Source organism: Haliaeetus leucocephalus, unplaced genomic scaffold (genome assembly GCF_000737465.1).
Source record: "Haliaeetus leucocephalus isolate CR32 unplaced genomic scaffold, Haliaeetus_leucocephalus-4.0 Scaffold255, whole genome shotgun sequence".
Lineage (NCBI taxonomy): Eukaryota > Metazoa > Chordata > Aves > Accipitriformes > Accipitridae > Haliaeetus > Haliaeetus leucocephalus.
Genome location: NW_010972691.1, coordinates 300446 through 320398, shown reverse-complemented (window position 1 = coordinate 320398; position 19953 = coordinate 300446). Strand labels below are relative to the sequence as shown.

Sequence of the window (19953 nt, the reverse complement as noted above, 5' to 3'; positions counted from 1 at the left end):
TTCCCAAACTCCAAAGCAGTGGTGGGAGGGAATGAAAAAAAAAATTAAAGAAAAAAATCACTTGACTACTCAGATTCCCCCCTTGGGATTTTCTCTTGACATCTACCCTGATTAAAATACAGTACTTTTCAGGTTCAGTCATACTTTAAATGCTGCCACTTCTGCACAAATTCCTTATGTGCTTTTTGGAAGAAAAGTACACACACCTTTTTTGCAGGACAATAAAATGTATTTACTCGCATTTCTGTCAACACCCAACAACAGCTGTACAGAACATAAATTCAAGTTCTCAGCCTATCAAACTAGTTATTAGCAACTGCATGCCTTTTTTTTAAAAAATATATTGTAAATATGATTTTACTAAATACTTAATGTATTTTTTTGTGTACGCTATGCATTATTCATTTTCTTGTATGTTTTTTAAAATGTGCAGAATTGCTCATACTGTGAATTTATCTATGACAAAGCTGAAGAATATATGGACTCATATGGGCAATGCTTTGATTCAAGACTTGCACACACATGAGGATGCTAAGGCCACATTAAAACATGTGATCACGAACACACACATGCTCTCACATACAAACACAAACACATCTATTTAGATACGGCTTTTAGCAATAACAAAGTTCAAATCCAATAAAAAAATTTATTACCAGCAAGTCAAACCAACAATTTTAGTATGAGACCATACATTCAGTCATCCTTTAAACAGAGTCAGTTGTGAGCAGCCACAGCCTGAAGCCATAGCATCACTTTACAGCATACGCCAAAATCCTACGGAGGAAAAGATGTTCCACCTCCCCTTCTACTGCCTGCTTCCACCTGCCACTATCTGAGAGGCCACATTTTAAACTGACTCCAGAAGCTGAAAATAGCCTGGAAAAGAAAAATATTTTTTAACTAGTTCCCTAGTTTACACTGCAGTTGCACAAATGCGTGCAAAAGGAAGAAAGCTGAATGGGAATTTTTTTTTGGGGGGGGGGGGGCCAGGACAGGGGCAGCACCCTGCTTCCTCCATTCCTCCAGCAAAAGCCACAGGGTGCCTGCTCTCCAACCTGGGCCTCCAAGCTTTCCACTTATAGGCTTTGCCTATAAAACAAGAAGTTCCACGTTCCTTCCTCTGCTGCAGTAACTCACAGCTTTCTTGGATGGGCATAATACTGAGGGTTGAGACACAGGATTCACATACACAGAACTGAATGCTAGAGGGGTCCAGAGCATGTTTAAGAGTAGTTGCACAATAGAGAGATTCTAAGACAAATGAGACATGGTTATAGCAGGCAATTAGGAAAGAGTTGTTAATTTGCAAGAAATTTAGGACTAGAAATGGAAGTGACTCAGCAACCTTACTTCTTTTCAAAGAAGGCTACTGTCAAAATGCAGATGTCTTGCTTAATCCAGCAGGACAAAGACATTAATAATGCAACAGACAGTAAAAGAAAATATTGTCTTACACATGCAAATGCAGGACATTGTTTCAAAGGGATTTGTGTTTACCAAGTCTCACAGCGCTGAAGTATGCCTCTGCTCTCTTTCTATCTCATCTTGAAAACTACCAGTTTTAAAGATCTGATCAGAAATTCACCACATTCTTCTGAGTTATTTCAAATTTCAGGTAGGGAAAGACCATAACGATTTTTAGATAGCTGTCTGGGTTAAACCATATGGAGAACAGCAACAGTAACAAACATGATACAAATGAGTTTGCTCACAAATGTACCAGGAAGATGAAACTGGAGACTTGCAGATACCTTCATTTATAAGTAATGATGATCGTGCACAAATGGAAAAGGTTTAATTGTTGGCCACCTCGCTGCTACAAGTCTAAGTCTTACATGCATGCATGGAGGAAAAGGGTTTTTACAAGGTTGAGGCGAGTTTAACAGCTAACTTCAAATACAGAGAAGATGGAGCTAGGCTGTCTCCAGAGATGCATGCTAAAATGACAAGAGGCAACAGATACAAGTTGTAGCAAAGGAACCTTCCATTTGATAAAAGGAAAAAAAAAAAAATCATCATAATGAAGGTGACCAAACACCCGAACTGGCTACCCAGAGATGTTGCGCAATCCGCACCTGCAGGTGTTCAAAGTTTGTCTGGCAAGGCCTTGAGCAGTCTGATTTACCTGCAGAGCTGGCTCTGCCTGGACTGGAGGGCTGGACTGGATGATCTCCAGAGGCCTCTACTAACCTCACTACTCTATGCGTTCCTTTATTCATATTTACACAAGGTGCAGGCAGTCCTAACTTTTACCACTGCACAAGTCCCTGCGGGTCTAGTTTGGTATTCAGTATTTTTGTTGGTTTCACTGTGACAATTATGGAAAATGAAAGAGGGAGAGAATCAGTAATCATTTGTTTAAATAATATACGTAAATTCTGTTAGGCAACAGCGGCGTAAGGGAGGATTATGACTCTCTTCTAACATGTAAAGTACATGATTGATGACACAGCTTCAACACTAAAGAAGTTCTAGTCATAAGACAGAACAAGCGTAAAGGACAAAGGAAAGGAAGCTGTCAGACAGGCAAAGATATGAGATGAATGAGAAGATGCAATTGTACGTAAACTGAAAGCTGAAACTTGCCCTGAATTCTCTGAATATGTGAAAAATTATCATTAGGTAAATAACCCTCTAATTACACTGGGGGGAGCTATAAACATGTCACAAAGTGTGACTGAGCTAAAATTAGAAATTTTAATTAAAATTTTTCTTATTGCTGTCATAAAATCCTCTGAGTGCATTGTATAGCATTTCTTAGATATTTTTTGAAGAGGAAACTAAGCTGCAGACAAGAAATATGCAAAGTAAAGTTACTCAGTATCAAAGTGTTAAAAAAACCCCCTCCATTGCTTCATTTATTTGTGCTTAACTGCAAGCATGAGTTTCTCAAGAATTCATACCTTTGTTTCAGATGGCTTCATAATTTGTGGTTTTGATTCATCCGCAGAGGGGGACTGCTTCTGAGAGAAAAAAAAAAGGCAAATTAATTAATTTCACCTTTGTTAGACATACTTCTATTAAGCAAGCATAAGCAACCTGAATTCATTAGTTAACCAGCTAAAAACTAAGAATAAAGTATTACAGAAAATTAGAGTTATGACTTTAGATCTTCTGTCTTGCCTGTATTTCTACAATACATGTATGTAGATTTTGACAACATAAAGTCCATAGATCTTCTCACAACATTATTTTGTTTCTCTGACATGTACTGAAAGCAAATTTCATATCAAGGATCAATACAAACTCAAATGCTGCTCTCATACTGAAGCACATATAGTTACTGTGCAGGATTTGTCCACATTTCTTCTTTTCTTTGCAACAAAAACTGTACTTTTGGATTTACTAGTTTGTCATACGAATTATTTAATACTAAATTAGCAAACTCAAATATTTTGACATAAAAAGGAACAATTAATCTGTACATAACACACACACAAGTGTTTCTAGATACCATGCGACCCTTTTGGAAAAGCTGCAAATGACACGGTCTGTTTTCCTATCTTCAGTGGTGTTAATCTGAGAACAGCATGTTTTAATTTTGCTGTGACTGTATCAAACTTCAAAGCCTAGAAATGAATATTCTAATTGTGTCATAAATACTTGATGCAGATGTAATACTACCTCTCTACTCCTGCTTCATGTTCCTCTGCTCAAAGCTGTATTTGCCATCTCAATCACAGCAACACATTGACAGTTTACATTTAAATGAACAGTGTTGTTATCGATTTTTCTAGATTTTCTCTTCATGTTTACCATGCCGCTTGCTGTATGAAAACACATTGTCTGAATGAACTCAGAAGCTGTGTTACTATTCCATACCTAGGGTGACTTCTTACTTCCACATGGAAAATTTTCTCATTTCCGTAACTTTTCATAGTACAAGCCTTTCCCAACAATAAGATAAAAGTTGTACAGAATTTAAAAGGTACATTATGATGATGACAGCACGCTCTCCCCGCCAGCGTATCTGGTATCTTGCACACCTTAGTAAGAGGTTTGACTACTCTAAATATGTACTAGAGAGAATGTGCAATTGTCACACTACAGAAATATAAGCAAATGATATCTGCTTCCATATATGTATATATGTATAGACTGACTAAGTAATAGACGGGAACTTTTGTACAGGTGGAGACGTACGCAGGATGTACAGAGCCTCCTACATCAGGACAGGGAACAAAAGGTTTTGAACAACCTTTTTATGTATTTCCACTACCACCACCAGGTAATCTGTAGGCAACACCATATTTTTCTTAATTTGCTCTTTAATAGTTTTTCCTTTATCTTTCTTCTCCATGAAATTAATCTGAATTCCTTCTACATGACTAAGAAGTAGGTATCTATTCTACACCTTCACATTAGTCACCCTAGTCCCTGTCCATTTAATAAAAACACATTTACCTGAGCCCTTCTCCCTACCTCTGCTCAGAAAACTCCTACCAAACCATTTTTCTTACAATACACTGAAAAACTCTCTCAATTTCCAGCACAGCAGCACCGCTACAACCTGCAGAGATCAGTGAAAACCTCCCAAAGAAACCAGCTGCTGCTTCTTTCTAGCCTGTCCAGCTGGATGGCAGTAACTAGCAGAAACTAAGAGATGAGGAGTTTAAATGCTTGTGGAGGAAGAACAGTAGTTTGGGGATAGAAAACTGTTTAATGCATGGCTGCTGATTAGTGGCTATGGAGAATGCCAAGCCACCCTCCCCGTAAACACTCAGGGTTGATTTAGGGAAACAAAACCCCATGCTGGGAAGCTGGAGGGGGGAAGTGGGACCCTCCGGCAGACCACCTTTATGGGAGCAGGCACTGCTGCACCACTGTGACCGTCTGGCTCCCTCGGGGGCATGGTGTGCCTCGCTTCATTTACAGCACTTTTTGCCCGAGTTCTGCAATATTCAAGGCCTCTGATTTTCCACTCTCTCCCCCAAAAGAGCCAGTACAACAAAGAAGGCGGCCCTTGTCCTTCCAAGCCCTTTAGCGTGCGGGGTCTGCAACCACGCTGAGCCTCGCATACTGACAGCATAAGAAGCTGCCAAGGTCCAACCCCTCGTTTGGTAGACACCACACCGCCTGTCAACACCAGCCTGACTCTAGGGGACTTCTTTTTACAACGGGTTGTTCTGGTTTTCCTCTTCTGAGGGCTGTGCGCCATGGCCAGCCATGCCCAGCTGTTAACCGGCTGCATGTGCTGCAGGCCAACAGTCGGACCGCAGAAAGGGCGAAGCAACACACGGACGTGTGTCAGGCGTGGAGGTAAATATTAAAAAGCTGCCTAGCAACCAGCATAATAACTGCCTGACGCACAGCTCCCGCCACGGCTGTCCCGGGCAGGCACACCCTGCTTGCACCCACGGGTGGCAAACCCCTGCCGCAGCCTGGGCCAAACACCCCCTCGCAAAAGGGCTACGCTGCCAAACAGAAAAGCAAGAACAGGGAGAGTTCAACTCGCCTTGGAGGCTGGGCCTCGGCAGAGAAAGCCAGGCAGGTGCTCCCACAGAGAGAGGAAATTTTTTGTCGTGCACCGGAGGGCAGAGCTGACAGCAGATGGAAAAACAAGCGTCATTGGTGCCGACGCCTGTTCCTCCAGCGGCTGCACCCCCGTGGGTCCTGCCCGGACAGAGGTACGGGTGGTGAAGGATGCCGTGCCAGCCCCGGTCCTGACCCATGGGGAAGGTCCCCTGCGAGCGAACGGGCAGCTGGGGGTCCCGGCCTGGGGGACGGCTGCTGCACGGCTCTTCAGAAAGGGACAGGAGGGAAAATCCACGGCAAAGCATCCAGGACCACATGGAGCTCACCAGCAGGGAACACATGGAGGTGCTGCCTGCAGAGGAACCCACTGACAGCACGAGATCCCCACGACCAGCACAGAAGGGGCTCAGAGAAGAGGTTACAGGTTAACACTGGTGAAGCGAAGACTGGTACCTGTTAATTACCCCAACCTGCTAGCAGGGCTGACAGGCAGCATGACGGCTGCAGGGTCACAGCCCGTGTTCTCACCAGCCCACTCAGCAGGCAGGACAAGCACAGACAGACAGACAAGCACAGGAACTGACCAACGGATCTCAGGTGCTCTTGTCCATGAGTTAGAGGATGGCTTTCCAGGAAGGGCAGATGAAGACACCTGGGATCTAATTTGGTAAGAGAATGAATGCCCTTAGAAACTAATTTTTCAAATTAGTGGGACAGTCTTCATGCTACTGTTGAGAGAGAACAGTCACAAAAGCCAAAAAGTGGGTTAGTAAAGTAAAACAAAACAAAAGAGCCTACCAAAAATTGGCTATCTAGTCTCACTGCAGGTACCTCAGAAATCTGGAAGTAAAAGGGAAAGTGCAACAGGAGAAGAAAAAGAAAGTAAAGGTGACAAACATCAAAAGAAAATAAGTTTAACTGTTCAGAGAATTGGATGCAAACATCCTTTGGAAAAAGAAAACAGCAGGTGAAGAAATCTGTGAGAGCTCTCGGTTACAGAAAGCTGAAAATCACTGAAACCACTCCATATGCAATGTAGCGAGAGCTATCATCAACTAAAACTATAAATTTTGGAAATTCATGGAGAAGATTAATCAGACTGAGGAAGGTCATTGCCCACCCTTAGAAAGGAGCACAACGCAGCAATCCGCTACTTTCAAAAACAGAAGAGATACTGAAAATGTTTACCAAGCAAACAATACAGACACATTTAGATGATAACAAAAGAATAAGTAAGTATCAACAGATTGCTCAAGAATAAAGCAGGTAAAGACAACACAACACTCAATACACTCAAACATGGAAATAAGTCTGGTGGGTAAGAACGAATGGACTTCCAGAGGACGACATCCTGTCACTGCAACTTCTGACAGTACTTGAGGTGACATTTGCTCGAATGAAACAGGGAAGTAAGTGTGTAACACTGGGTTACCATCTTGCTTTCAGCCAGCTTCCAGCCTGAACATTTCAGGGAGTTCCTGAAGGGACCTCCAACAGGCTGGTGGTAGGTTGAAGGAGATCAGATGCAACAACACAAAACCCCAAAAGCTAAGCAGGCAGCAATACTGACAAAAACACATAAGGTCACAATGCCACAGGCCGAGATACTCTTGCCAAAAACAACCAAGGAAAGAGGAATCAGAGTTAAAAATCTGTTACTGTGACAACATAAATATAAATGTAAAACACAGGAATAACTTTCCATCTTTTTGGCTTGAGCTTCTCTAGGTCAAGTGCTAGGACAGTTTTGGCCATCACACTGCAGTACAGACGAATGAAGAAAGATCTGAGGACAGGGTTAGGAAAAAAAAAAAAAAGAAAAAGTGAGGGACTTAGTGACAGAAAAAGCCAGTCAGCACCTCATGTTTTGTCCTCTGGGCAGGGGGCCAAGAAAACAGGAAGAGAAGAAGAAAGTGGCTTATTCTATAGCAAAGAACCTCTCAAGTGAGAGCTCAAAGATCTTCCTTCCTGTGTGAAGAGTCACTCCGTGGCAGAGGCTACCTAGATGAACCAGGCATTTCCAGCCCTGCCAGCCTTTGGCCCAGCTTATATAAATATTTACTGAGTGATCTAGCTGTATTCAGTCTAGGACACAGGACTGAAGAGCCACCTGAGTACTCTTTTGGGCTTACATACCTGACATATGAATGAGTTGGGATTGCTTCTCAGGCTTAAAGCTAACATCAACTTTGTTATTTCAGCATTACTAACTTACAGGGTTACTTCAATACAGCTGTGTAATGCAAGGCAAAACCTAATCTGCCTCATTACGAATGGTTGCTTCTTTACATGAATGCTTCTGTTACTAAGCTTTAATTAACAGTGTTTGTAAGACATAGGCAGCAATTGCTCTTTAGAGAACTGTGGTGAAAAATAAGGATTATTTCACTTAAGTGTAAAGTACTACTGCATAGAATCTCACAGAATGGTTTGGGTTGGAAGGGACCTTAAAGATCATCTAGTTCCAGCCCCCCTGCCATGGGCCGGGACACCTTCCACTAGACCAGGTTGCTCAAAGCCCACTTGAGCTGTTACAGGTTAAATCTCTCACTTGCTTTGATGGCACGTGGTAATGGCTATGCAACTCTCTCCCCATCAGACATTCAAAGGCTGTCAGCAGGCAGAAGGTAGGGCAAGGATGACACTGAGAGGCCATTCCAGCGTCTCACAGTGTACTTCATAACACTGTGAGCAAAGCAACACACAGTCTTCCAAAAACATCCACGCTGAATAATCAATACTGCGATCCATGGCATAAACACAATTCTATTAATTTTCCATTCACCAAGTGGAGCTGCAAGACACAATCTGAGCTTACATCTCTCTGTGTGTATATGTACAAATATATATATAAAAATATATATAAACATATATATTTAAAGTTACACAGCAGCTAAGATATGCAGTGATTTAAAACTGGAAAAAAATGTAGCACTGATACTACCTCTTTATATAAATTTTATTATTACAGTACCGATAATAGCTGAGTTAAAACTTACACATTTGAGTGTTTATGTGTAATTTTCTATCCCAAGTAATTCCAGAAATACCCAATTATTTTGTAATTACTGTTCTTATACATAGTTCCGCTATTAAGTTGTTAAGAAAAACAACACCTTTTTAAGAGAAAGATAAAAAACCCACACACAATCAACACAAAAATCTTCTTTCCCAGATTTCAGGCTCTCAGTTAATTTTTTGGAGGTTTAATATTAAAAATCTAATGAAATGGAATAGCAAGATGCAGGTCTTCAGTTAGTACCTGTATATTATTCAGACACTGGTATATATACATAAAACATTTCTACTATATATGCCGCTATGTTGTCCTGTTGTAGTCTGGGTAATTTATATAGTTTAGCATTGAGAGTATTTTATGTGGAAATGCTGCTGAATAGTTGTCTGAATAGTTGCCCAATACTATTTTGCAATCTGATTTTAGCTAAAATGTAAACTAAGCAAAGCCATATGTTGGTTAATGCCTAGGTCGTAGTGACACTGCTTGATTTAGGATGACCATTAATCAGTAGCTTCAGTGTGTAGGCCTGGTTACTCTGTCTAAATAATGCATTTATTTAGAAGAGGAACTGAAGACTGATAAGAAGGAAACATCCTGCTCCAGAAGGCGCCAAAGGCCGGATGATTGCCAAAGAAGCATGAACTGGGGGAAAAGTAAAGGCAGCAGGGGGAGATCGCAACCACCAACTTAATTCCAGGCTGGAAGAACTTGCCCCCACACACCTTCAAGGAGCATGCTTGCTAATTTACAAAGCAAGCAAGGCTAATTGATACATAACTAACTGTCATGGTTTAACCCCAGCCAGCAACTAAGCACCATGCAGACACTCACTCACTTCCCCCCCTACCCAGTGGGATGGGGGAAGAGAATCAGGGACAAAAATAGTAAAACTCATGGGTTGAGAAAAGAACAGTTTAACAGAACAGAAAGGAAGAAAATAATAACAATAATAAAATGACAATGATAACAAAAGAATTGCAATATACAAAACAAGTGATGCACAATGCAATTGCTCACCATTCGCCAACCAATGCCCAGTCAGTTCCCGAGCAGTGATCTGCACCCCATCCCCAGCGAACTACCCCCAGTCTATATACTGGGCATGACACCACATGGTATGGAAGACCCCTTTGGCCAGTTTGGGTCCTGGCTGTGTCCCCTCCCAACTTCTTGTGCCCCTCCAGCCTTCTTGCTGGCTGGGCATCAGAAGTTGAAAAATCCCTGACTTTAGACTAAACATAACTTAGCAACAACTGAAAACTTCAGTGTGGTATCAACATTCTTCTCATCCTAAAGCCAAAACATAGCACTATACTAGCTACTAGAAATAAAATTAACTCTCTCCCAGCCGAAACCAGGACACTAATCAATAGTAGATGAGATGGTGACTACTAACCAATGAATGTAAATTTAGGCAGGTTTTTACTAATCATGTAACAGGATAAATACATTACAGTTCTTTGATGTGGTGTGCTAGCTTTGTGGAACTATCTCCTAGCACCCATCTTTGCGCAAACAAAAAATAAATAAATATCTCGGCTCTGTAAGACTGGCTTATTGCATACCAGGTACCTAACCCCACTTGTGGGACAACACTGTTGTGATGAGTTTATTTGTAGAAGTAATCAACACGATTTCTTTCCTGAACAATTTACACAGCAATTTCGAATGACTTTGCCACATGTGACTACCAGCATGCCTCTTTCATTTCTAAAGCCTACTATCACTGCTGAAATTCACAAACGCTGCATGTCATAAACAAAGCCTAGTGCCCATGCCAGCTACTGAGAGGGGGTGGGAAAAAAAATCCTTGGAGGACAGTTACTTTTTCTGTAGCTGAATTCTAATTAAACCCAAAATTCTTTGCTAGTGTTGTTACTGTGATGTCACTGAGCTCACTGCAGCCGTAACTTAGCAAAGCCCCCCAACGTTGCACTGGTTGCCATAAAGCAAACCATACCAAACAGGATTTTTATATGTAAGCATGGAGATTCATTTCAATAGTTTGTTGAATTCATGTTTCTGTGCTTCAGTTCTTCAGTACCCATGATTTTAAATATCTATCTTAAAAAAAACCCAAAGCAACAACAAAAAACCCCCGTATCTCTAGGGGTGCTTCCTGTGCTTTTAACATTCATAAACTCAGCTGGCGTGAAAATAACCTAAAAATATGTAAAAACTATTACTATAATAATAGTTTAAATTTCCACAACTTGTCAAAGATAACAACAACAGTAATTTTAGAGATAAGCTGACTCCCCTTTAGAGCTAAGAAACTTGGAAATAGTATTGTTCTGTTCCAATATGCACTCTCAGTTCAGAGCAAACGTGAAGAAGAAAATGAAGTGGAGCTGAAGTACATTCATCTGCCAAGGGCAGACAAACCTCAGCAGGTAAGTTTGCTAGGCATCAAAACGAAACTGCACCATGACTCTTGGTACAGACTGGGGAAGGGCCGGTGTGCGAGGACATGAGTGGCTGGAGGACTACGCACAGAACTCAACCATCAGGAGAGCCTCATCAGGACATCATTCCTGTCTGAAGCACGATCTCTGGAGCGCTCCTGGAGTGGCTTTGCTATCTGACAACCTTCAACCTTCACATATGCTCTCCTCCTAAATGACAGTAAAACTAATAACAAATAGTAGGATTATGTTGGTGCTTCTTTTCCAGATCAGAAAGTTGACTGTTAATAATTCAGAGACAAAACCCAAAGACCACTGGTAACACAGGACCATGCCTCTCTGCAAAACTCAATTCAAAAGATGATCAGGGTTACTATGGTGGAAAAGATTAACCCTGAAATTTCCTTCTTTTGCAATTTTTTCACCACACAGAATAAGTATTTGCAAGAAATATTAATCTATACCCAGGAGCAAGATCAACCACCATTTAGAGATGATAATAAAGCACATCGGAAATAAACCCATATTCTCATGAAATAAAAACATGACAAATTTTTTAAAGAGACTGGTTTGAACTAAGACATTGAAAAGCCAATTAGCTCATGAAGCATTTTTGCAGCCTCAAGTGCTGCTAAATTTATTGACAATCGCAGCACATTGACCCAGACAACTTCTGTAACACAGATTGATACTGTTTTCTTCTATTTTGATTACTAAAATAAAATTGCTGCCATTTTGGCAGAGAAGATAAACTTGGCAATATTTAATCACTGAATTTTACGTATCAGATAAGGCTGATTAACCATACTACTCAAATGTAAAGTACTAGGTTTTTAAGCAGTGGTTTTTTGAGATAACTTACTTGTATCTGAATTTGGTCACACTAAATCAAGCATTACCAAGCACAATCTGTGAATAAGATCAGTACTATATTTACCACAGTGTAAAACAAGGCTTCATACCACCTTGAAACTAACTGATCTCCTAAACAACCTTTAGGTTAGAAGTCTGTTTTAAGATTTCTGGATTTCAGCAACCTATGCTAAGTCCAAAGCTTGATACTGGCATGTTTGCTTTTCTTCATTTTAATCACTATTAAGTCACTGTTAAGACTCTGAAACAGTTTTATGCTTGAACAAAAAGCAACCAAGGGCAGTGAATGACAACTGACTTTAAATAATTTTTGTACCCTTTGACTCTTTTCTTAAACTTCCAACACCTCAGTTTATGCTTATTTATACACAGGAAGTCAGGGATATGGAGAAAAATTTCAAACCATCCCACACCTGACTGTAAGAAGCACTACACATTCCGTACTATCTCCTACTGTGTCTAATGCTTTCGCAGTTTTTTCATTTGGTTGTTTACTTCATTTGGAAGCAGAGGAACAGAGTTTGCTAGTTGGTCACAGAGCATGTACAATACCTAAACACAAAGAACCTTTACATACACACAGTTCAGTTTGTGGCCCAAAGAAATTATTTAGACTTAAGTATGGAGCATGGCTACTGCTCTATAACCTTTACTATACAAGGGCAACTTCTCCTTAATGTCCTTTCATGATTATTGCAAGTGATCTGGAAAGAAAGCCAGTATATGCCAAGCAGGGTAACAGAGTTCATCTGCTGCCTTCAGATTCTGCATGTCTGCAAACAGACCACCACTTTAATATCACTGGGTAAACACTCCTTGTTTTTTTTAAATGGAGTTAAAAGCAAAGACTGCAAGAAAGCTCTGGTTTTGTATCCAGATTATACCTCTCCAGAATCAAACAGAGGCTATGTTTCACTTGAAAAGTTTTTCAACTCACATTATCAGGCAAATAAAAGCATTTTATTTTCAAACCTACTTTTCATTGTCAAAGATGTTCACTTTATTGTCATTTTGATGAAGAGTGATCTCAGTATTTCCACTTGATCACAGAATGGGTTACCTAACTTGAAACTCCCATCGGCTATGCATGGAAAAATAGAAAAGCCACAGTTTTGAGCATCAGGTAAAACTCCTCACTGGGCATGTAGAGAGAGATGTCATGAAAAGAGTTCTGACATCAATAATTTGTTTTGAACTCCCCATCTTATTTCTCCTTAAAATGAGCTCTTCGATTACCTCCTTTTGGAAACTTCCTGATTCCATCACAATACATTCTCCAAGTTGGCACATACTGAAATTTCATTTTCATTCAGTCATATTCAAATATTAGAAGCAGCGCACCAGCACTGTCACCACTCTTCTCAGGTTCTCGCTCTGCACAACAGAGCATTACAGTAACGTACGAGCTGGTCACTGCAGCAGAGGTCTCCTTTTTTGTAGATAGTTCAAAAAAACTCTTTTCAGTTCTACGTCCTGCAGAAGGTTAGTGTTTAGCTGTAATTACTACAGCTAACTGCTTCCATTTCTGCATGTTTTAAACACCAGAACGTTCCAAAGCTATCTGCAGCACCAAACTGCAAGCTGATAAGAAAACACCAGGAAAACACGCGACTAGGTGCCAGCTACATGCCACAGGCAGCTGCTGAGCTCAGCTAGGATTTGTGTCACTTGGTCTGTAGTATCACCAAGGGACAGCATGCAAAGCCCTTCTCGTCAGAGCTGAAATAGAAATAGGGAATTGCAAACAAAACCAGTGTTCTTTAAAGAGGGGTTTAAAAAGATAGAAATGTTATATAAAAGAGGACTTCATCTTAAGACAGAAGGTCTCCGAAGTTATAAGCTTGGTTATTTGTATTACAATAATCAAACTACGCAATAGTTAAAACGGGGAGTTGGCAGTCACAAGAGCTAGCGAGCGATACTCTGAGTTAGAAACTGGATTTTTCACCCCCAGGATGCAGAAACAAAATATTATTCATGAAGCCACATGAACACATTGTCACAGTGGTGTTGGCTATGAAAACGAACAGAAAATAAGATAGGAGGGTAAACAAAAATCACCAGGTCAAGGAATTTTAATAGAATTTTGTTTTTAAAATATAATCTAAAGATAACATTGCATAACCTTTGGGTGTGTTGTTGGATTTTGTTCTTAGATCATTTTAGGAAAACTCAACATTGTTTTACTATTTCCACTTTAAAAGAGCCAGACTGGGCATTTCTTGCTTCAGCATTGGCTCTTAACTCAGCATCTCTCAAAATTGCTTCAGACGGGCTCTCTGCATGCTCTGGAGAAATAAGCACATCCTTGTTCCATTAAAAAAATGTAAAATGTCCACCTTCGTGAGGCCTTGTCCTGCCTCACAGAGGCTTCATTCCTAGGGATCAAAAATGTGGGTTTTCTAGTTGGTTCAAGTGCTTCTACTAAGCAAAGCATAAAGGCAGGCACAGAGCTGACTTCTTCCAGAACGAGGAAGGTTTCTGAGCCTTAAAGAGCTCCTGAGGGGCTCACAAGGCCACCAACCTCCCTGCATCCCTATGAGGTTCTTCCTTTGGCAGAAGAGACTCTGGACAAAGTCCCAGGCTTTTGTGAGTGCAGATTTTCCTCCCTCAGGAAAACAAAGAGCAGAAACTATGAGAATGAACACACTGGAGACCAACTCACTGAAAAGGCAGTTCCTTTACTTTCTGAAGACGGAGGTTTCTCATCTAGCCCCACTCCCAGTCCTCCAACAGCCACCACCTTCAGGGCAACACAACTTTGCCTAGATTTCAAACTGGGAGTGTCTGCTTAAGGTGCAAAGCTCCAGAACTAGAGCTGTAAGAAACACTGGCCAAGGAACTCGTCCCTGAAACTCCAAGATCAACAGCAGAATTTTCTGCGAGCTCTACATACCCGACATATCTAATCACTCCTGTAAAAAAAAAAACCAAAAAACCAAACCAAAAAAGCACCACTTTACACAAAAGTCTGACAGTAGCAAATACATTTGTCTAGAAAAGAAAATGTCTTACATTGAAGAAATCATTATCCAGAATGTTTTATATCAATTTAAAAAAATACAGCATTGAGAAAACTTGTCAAAAGAAGATAACAGATAAAGAATTCAGCAGAGGTGCCTGCAACGTTTAAGAGCCCTGTGTTAGTTAACACACTATTTTCACTTTCTCTGAAGAAAGAAAGATAAAAAATAAGTATATTGGCAACAATAATCAAATAGTGGCCTAACCAAAGCAACACCTGTCTATCTAATTTCTACTACTACAGAAAGAACAATAATACACAATTTATTGAAAAGTATTCTTTTTCCCATGTTTGTTGTACCTGGTATTTTAGCATCTTTTGGGTATCAATATAATAACTCCTGTTGTCAACATGTTATTGATACCCAAGCACGCTTCAACAAAGAAGCTGCTCTTACAGATCCCCACACCCTGACTACGCAATATTCTGTATGTGCCATAAGCATACCAAGCTCTGCATTTGTATGCCAAAAAAATGATACGGGTTTTTGAAGCGAGAACAGTGTGGGCTATGAGGAAAAAAAAACCCCCAAACCCAAAACCAGAAGAAAACCACCCAAGCCCCGAACAAAAATATAAATGATATAAATACAGAGTAACTCAGGCAGCACTTTTAAAGTCCGCTCTTCCTCGTCCCTCTCTTCTTCGAGACTGCTTATGTCACGTAAACTACTAGTTGTGTAACACGTAAAACATGCAGTCTTACACAGCGTCTAAAAAGACAGCTCCCAACACGCTAAAATAATTTTAGAAGCCAATTCACTGCACGCAGCTAGCTCTGGAGCGCTTCAAGCCTGCCGACGTCAGGATCGCATCTGAAGCCCTGGAGGTCAGCAGCTCGCGTTCTTTCAGCCCGCAAAATTCCCAGAAAAGGGGGAAGAAAAAAGAAAAAAGAAAAAGAGGACGACAACAGGCGTGTCCCGCAACAGGCCTACAGCCGAGGCGGCAGGAAAGCAAAGCCAGCAGCCACAGCCAACTTACTTGCTGCGTTCCGCTCCCAGCACGAACCTCAGGACAGGGCTGCTTTTTCGCTGCGGGAGGCTTCGGTTCGCGGGAGGTGCCGGCCCGGCCCTCGGCGACCCGGTGTGCCCGAGCGGCTGCCGCCCGCCCAAGCAGGCACGGCCGGGGTCCCGCCTCCGGCCCAGCCCGCCGCCGCTGCCCGCAGCCTGGGCGGGAAACCGAACCGCCGGGTCCGGGCCCTCCGCCCCGCCCCGATCCCCTCACAGGCCGGTGCGAGGCGAGGCTGAGGAAAAACCCGCCTCCCGCTTCTGAGGGCGCTGCTGCTGGAGGGGGCTGGGGCGCGATCCCCCCCGCCACCGCCAGCACCGCCAGCACCGCCAGACGGGGCTGCCGCCGAGCCGACGGCACAAAACAGGGACGAAATGCCGGCCAGGATGGCGCGGTTCGGGGAGGGAGCTACGGTTAGTTTCCAGAAAGCGGTGTTCGTCCTTCCGCCTCCTCCGTTCGTAGCACGGGGGCTGAGGGAAGGAACCGGCTCGGCTCCCCTCAGCAGACTGATATTTTTAGTGGAAGTTTATGGGGCACCCCCTCCCTGAATTCGGACTGACGGTCCAAATTCCCCCGAGTACACAAATACTATTAATCACAAGAAACTGAGATGGCTGGACCAGCTAGCGCCACTGAAACCTGGCTGATTAGGACTATTTTTAAGCGTAACAAACCCAAATAATTTGTGTGCGTTTCCAAGTTAAAACGTGCTTCTGGAAATACCAGTAGTGACCTGCTCTTGAATTTTTATTTTTTTTTTTCTATAGAAGCAAATTCTCAAACCTGTAGTATAGGACGGGGGGTGTAGGGTTTTTTTTTAAGGAAAAAGCCCCGCCACCACTAACAAACCCTTCAACCATTTTTTCGTAACAGCCTCTATGCTGCCGTTTATCTCAAGGGAACAAGAAACAAAAAGTCTGCCCTAGAAGGGAAGTAGAAAGGGGAAAACACCCAAAGATGCGACACAGACTGACGAGAAAAATAATAAAATTTTTGAGTGAAGTACAGATTTTTATTTTTTTTTTGTGAAATGATTGTATTATTTTGACCATTGCATAGCTTTACACCTGGCAACTTTTGCAGTGGTCTCTGTATCAGAGGCTTCTTTTACAGCCCTACTTTTCAAACATGAAGATGACCTCGGGTGACGGACGCCACATCCCGTAACACTACACAAAGCCAGCTATTCCAAGCAGGAGGCAGCTTCTGTACTCCTACAGCTTCCAATTTTTAATGTTGTGGTCTATTTTTAGCATGCCTCTGCTACCAAGAAAACCAGCACCGCTCTCTGCACTGACACAGTTCTCGTGATTTTCACATGCAGGACTACATGTTGGCAACAGCTCTGAGGGCAGCTTGTAGGAACAGCCCCATGATTTGCCACGGTCTTGCTGCAAAACACCTATAAATTGGGGATCTGTGTGCCATGACACACATCTACTCTAAGGAGAACATGAAAAGGAAGTTCTCAGCCCTTTAAAATATTTTCCTGAATAACCTCAAAATTTAGAGACAGCCTTTCCAACCTTCACAATATGAGTGGTAACACACGAATAAATTCACGCATTTCCATGGACATTCCCAACCAGTACTGTGACTTCAGATGCCTTCTACTCAAAAATATCTTCCTTCACAATAAGGTGCCTGTGCAAAACTCATGAAATAAAAATTTAGTGACAGTTAAGTAAGGTATGTAGCAGAACCCCCCCCGCCCCACCCTGCAAATATACTGACAGTAGGAATCACTTTTGATCATAATCTAGATAAACTTGTGACAGAATTTCCAGTCTGCTGCAGAAATAGTAGGGACTTCACTCAAAGATATTTAGTAATTACTCTTTTTTTTCTTGTTGTTTCCCTGTTTATTGCACAAGAAAGCAGATTGAATCCCCCTTTAAAACTGTGTCAATTTGGATGCCAGCTGAAAGTGACTAACCTTAAATTTCTTAAATCATTAAGATCAAGAAGCTTCTGAAAATATTCAAGATCAGTCAAGTCTGAAACAAATACAATTCTTACTGAATTTCCACTGTTGTTGATTTCTTCCAGCACTGCTTCAATAAATCGTCCATTAAAGGAATATGGACAAAGATTCTCACTTCACTAAGCTATAGCAGCCAGCAACAAAAAGAAAAGTACTCATTAAGAACTCATTAAGACCAATTCCAAAAATCTGCTACATAAAAAGCAGCAAAACTTCATTTGATATCAAATCAAATTACCATAAGAACACAAAGATACAAGGAAGATAGCTGGATCCAGCTGTGTTCAAATATTAGTGCCTTCTATTAGTAGCTATGATTGAACATCAAGCTAGAAAATGGCTTTCCTGTTGGCTATGGAACTGGCAAAAACAATTTAAAAGGCTGTAAAAGAACACACAGCAGCGCTTCCAGAGTACCTTCTGCAGAGGAAGAAGGTTATTTCAGTTTTTCCTCTTCACTGCTGCCTGCTAATAATGGTAGCAATGACCTCCTGGTTTGTGCACCTTGGCAGTTCATGTATACATGGAAAAGACTGCTCATGAGCAACCAGTAAATATTCCTGATGATCATAACCTTACTTGAATCTGACTTTTCACGCCATTTATCTGACAGGGTACTAGTACAAGGCACATGTTTAGTGAAAACACCCTGGTACAGTCAAACAGGACTTCACATCAAAAAGAAAAGACTGACTTGTGACAGACAGAAGTCAGAACATCTGTTTCGGCTAACTATCTTTAAATTATTCATTTACATTTGCATCATACAGAAACTGGGCACATCAAGGTTGCCGATTAAACTTCCTAGGTGCCCTTAACACAGAGAACACAAAAGCCGTACAGGTATAAAAAAAGAGGAGACAAAATTCCTTATACCACATGGACACATATGCAGCTGAATAAAATCCCTGTATGTCAACACTGAGTGGAAGCTGTGAGTAAATACTATCTGCAATGCCAGGAACTTAAGAGTGAAATAATAAAGAGCACAGGCATAAAATTAAGACATAAAGAGAATGGCAGTTCAGGTACACAGTGCAACGAAAACAAAGCCAGACAGGTAAGTGCTTGCTCTTAGGAGTAGTCCACATTACAGGACAGCATCACAGGAAAATTAAGCTAACCACATATTAGCCAGGCATTAAGCAATGACAAACATTCATCACGCAAGTTCCCGTATCTTAAACTCAGAAATACAGGTGACCCAAGCAGAATGCAAGCCACCAGTTATTATTACATACTAACTGAAAGAAAAATTACTTAGGCCATAATAGAGGCATCAAAAACCCCTTTGGCTATTCAATTTAGATCAAGTAATTTCACCCCAGGGTAAGAGTAGGTTAAAAAAAGAACAGCTCTATCTGGAGCAACTTAACTGCCCCACCTCACCTGCCTCTTCAAAGAGGTTAGAAATTTGTCTGGGATAAGGTACATTAGTGAAAAATATTATTGACTCACAAAATGAATATGGAATCAAAAGAGATTTTGCATGCAGGACAGATTAAAGCTACATCAGGGAAAAAATTAAAAGGAAGAAACAGCAGTCCCAAAGCTGTCTAAAAACTGGTGGAATATCTTTGATTGCATTAAAAGATCTGATCTATTTTTTCAGCAAAAGAGAGAAGGCTGCCTTGCCTTTTCAAGAAATACTTCCTTTCCTGTAAAATTCCTGTTAAAAAAAAAAAAAATCCCTGCAAAATTTTTCTTCAGAATAGGTATTTTTAGAGACAAAAAGAAGGGCAGAAAAGAATACAGCTAGCCAAATGGCTTAAAAAAAAATATGGGTGGCACAAACTGCAAGAACAGGGTAATAAATCTCTGAGTTCTGCTCTACTTTAAATAAGGCCACAGGATCACAGGAGATTGTTAAAAGATATAATTAAGAGAAGGTTTAGCCTAACTGAAGAAAGGTAGTCATAGCCAGGTGGGAACTAAAAAGGTTAAACTTAAAATAGCTATTGATTAAGAGTCAGTATTAGACAGCATGAGGTAAGTATTTTCATACTACATAATCTTTACTAATAAATATTTTGGAATGTCACAGAAGCTGGAGAAGCACCAAGTACTGAATTAAAACACATAGCCTAAGTTGCCATAACCTAATATAAAGCAATTCCTGACAATTGCATTACGTCACATTTTTTTCATGACAGTACCTTCCA

General features: G+C 41.2%; 1 protein-coding gene across 7 annotated transcripts in view; it reads right to left on the bottom strand.

Moving 5' to 3' along the window:
- Window positions 1-19953, bottom strand: part of CAST (calpastatin) — a 59852-nt gene that overhangs the window by 26876 nt on the left and 13023 nt on the right. For 3 of the 7 annotated variants that reach the window (XR_774428.1, XR_774429.1, XM_010568766.1), the window contains exons 1-2: window positions 15781-15871; window positions 2907-2966 (exon numbers count right to left, since the gene is read on the bottom strand). Coding sequence is in view for 5 of the 7 variants with exons in the window: in XM_010568766.1 (XP_010567068.1) it covers window positions 2907-2927 (21 nt within the window). In the remaining 2 variants the exon portion in view is untranslated. Of the gene's footprint in view, window positions 1-2906; window positions 2967-6062; window positions 6138-12751; window positions 12861-15780; window positions 15872-19953 lie in introns of those variants that run through there. The other 4 variants (XM_010568770.1, XM_010568771.1, XM_010568767.1 and 1 more) reach the window with 3 other exon arrangements.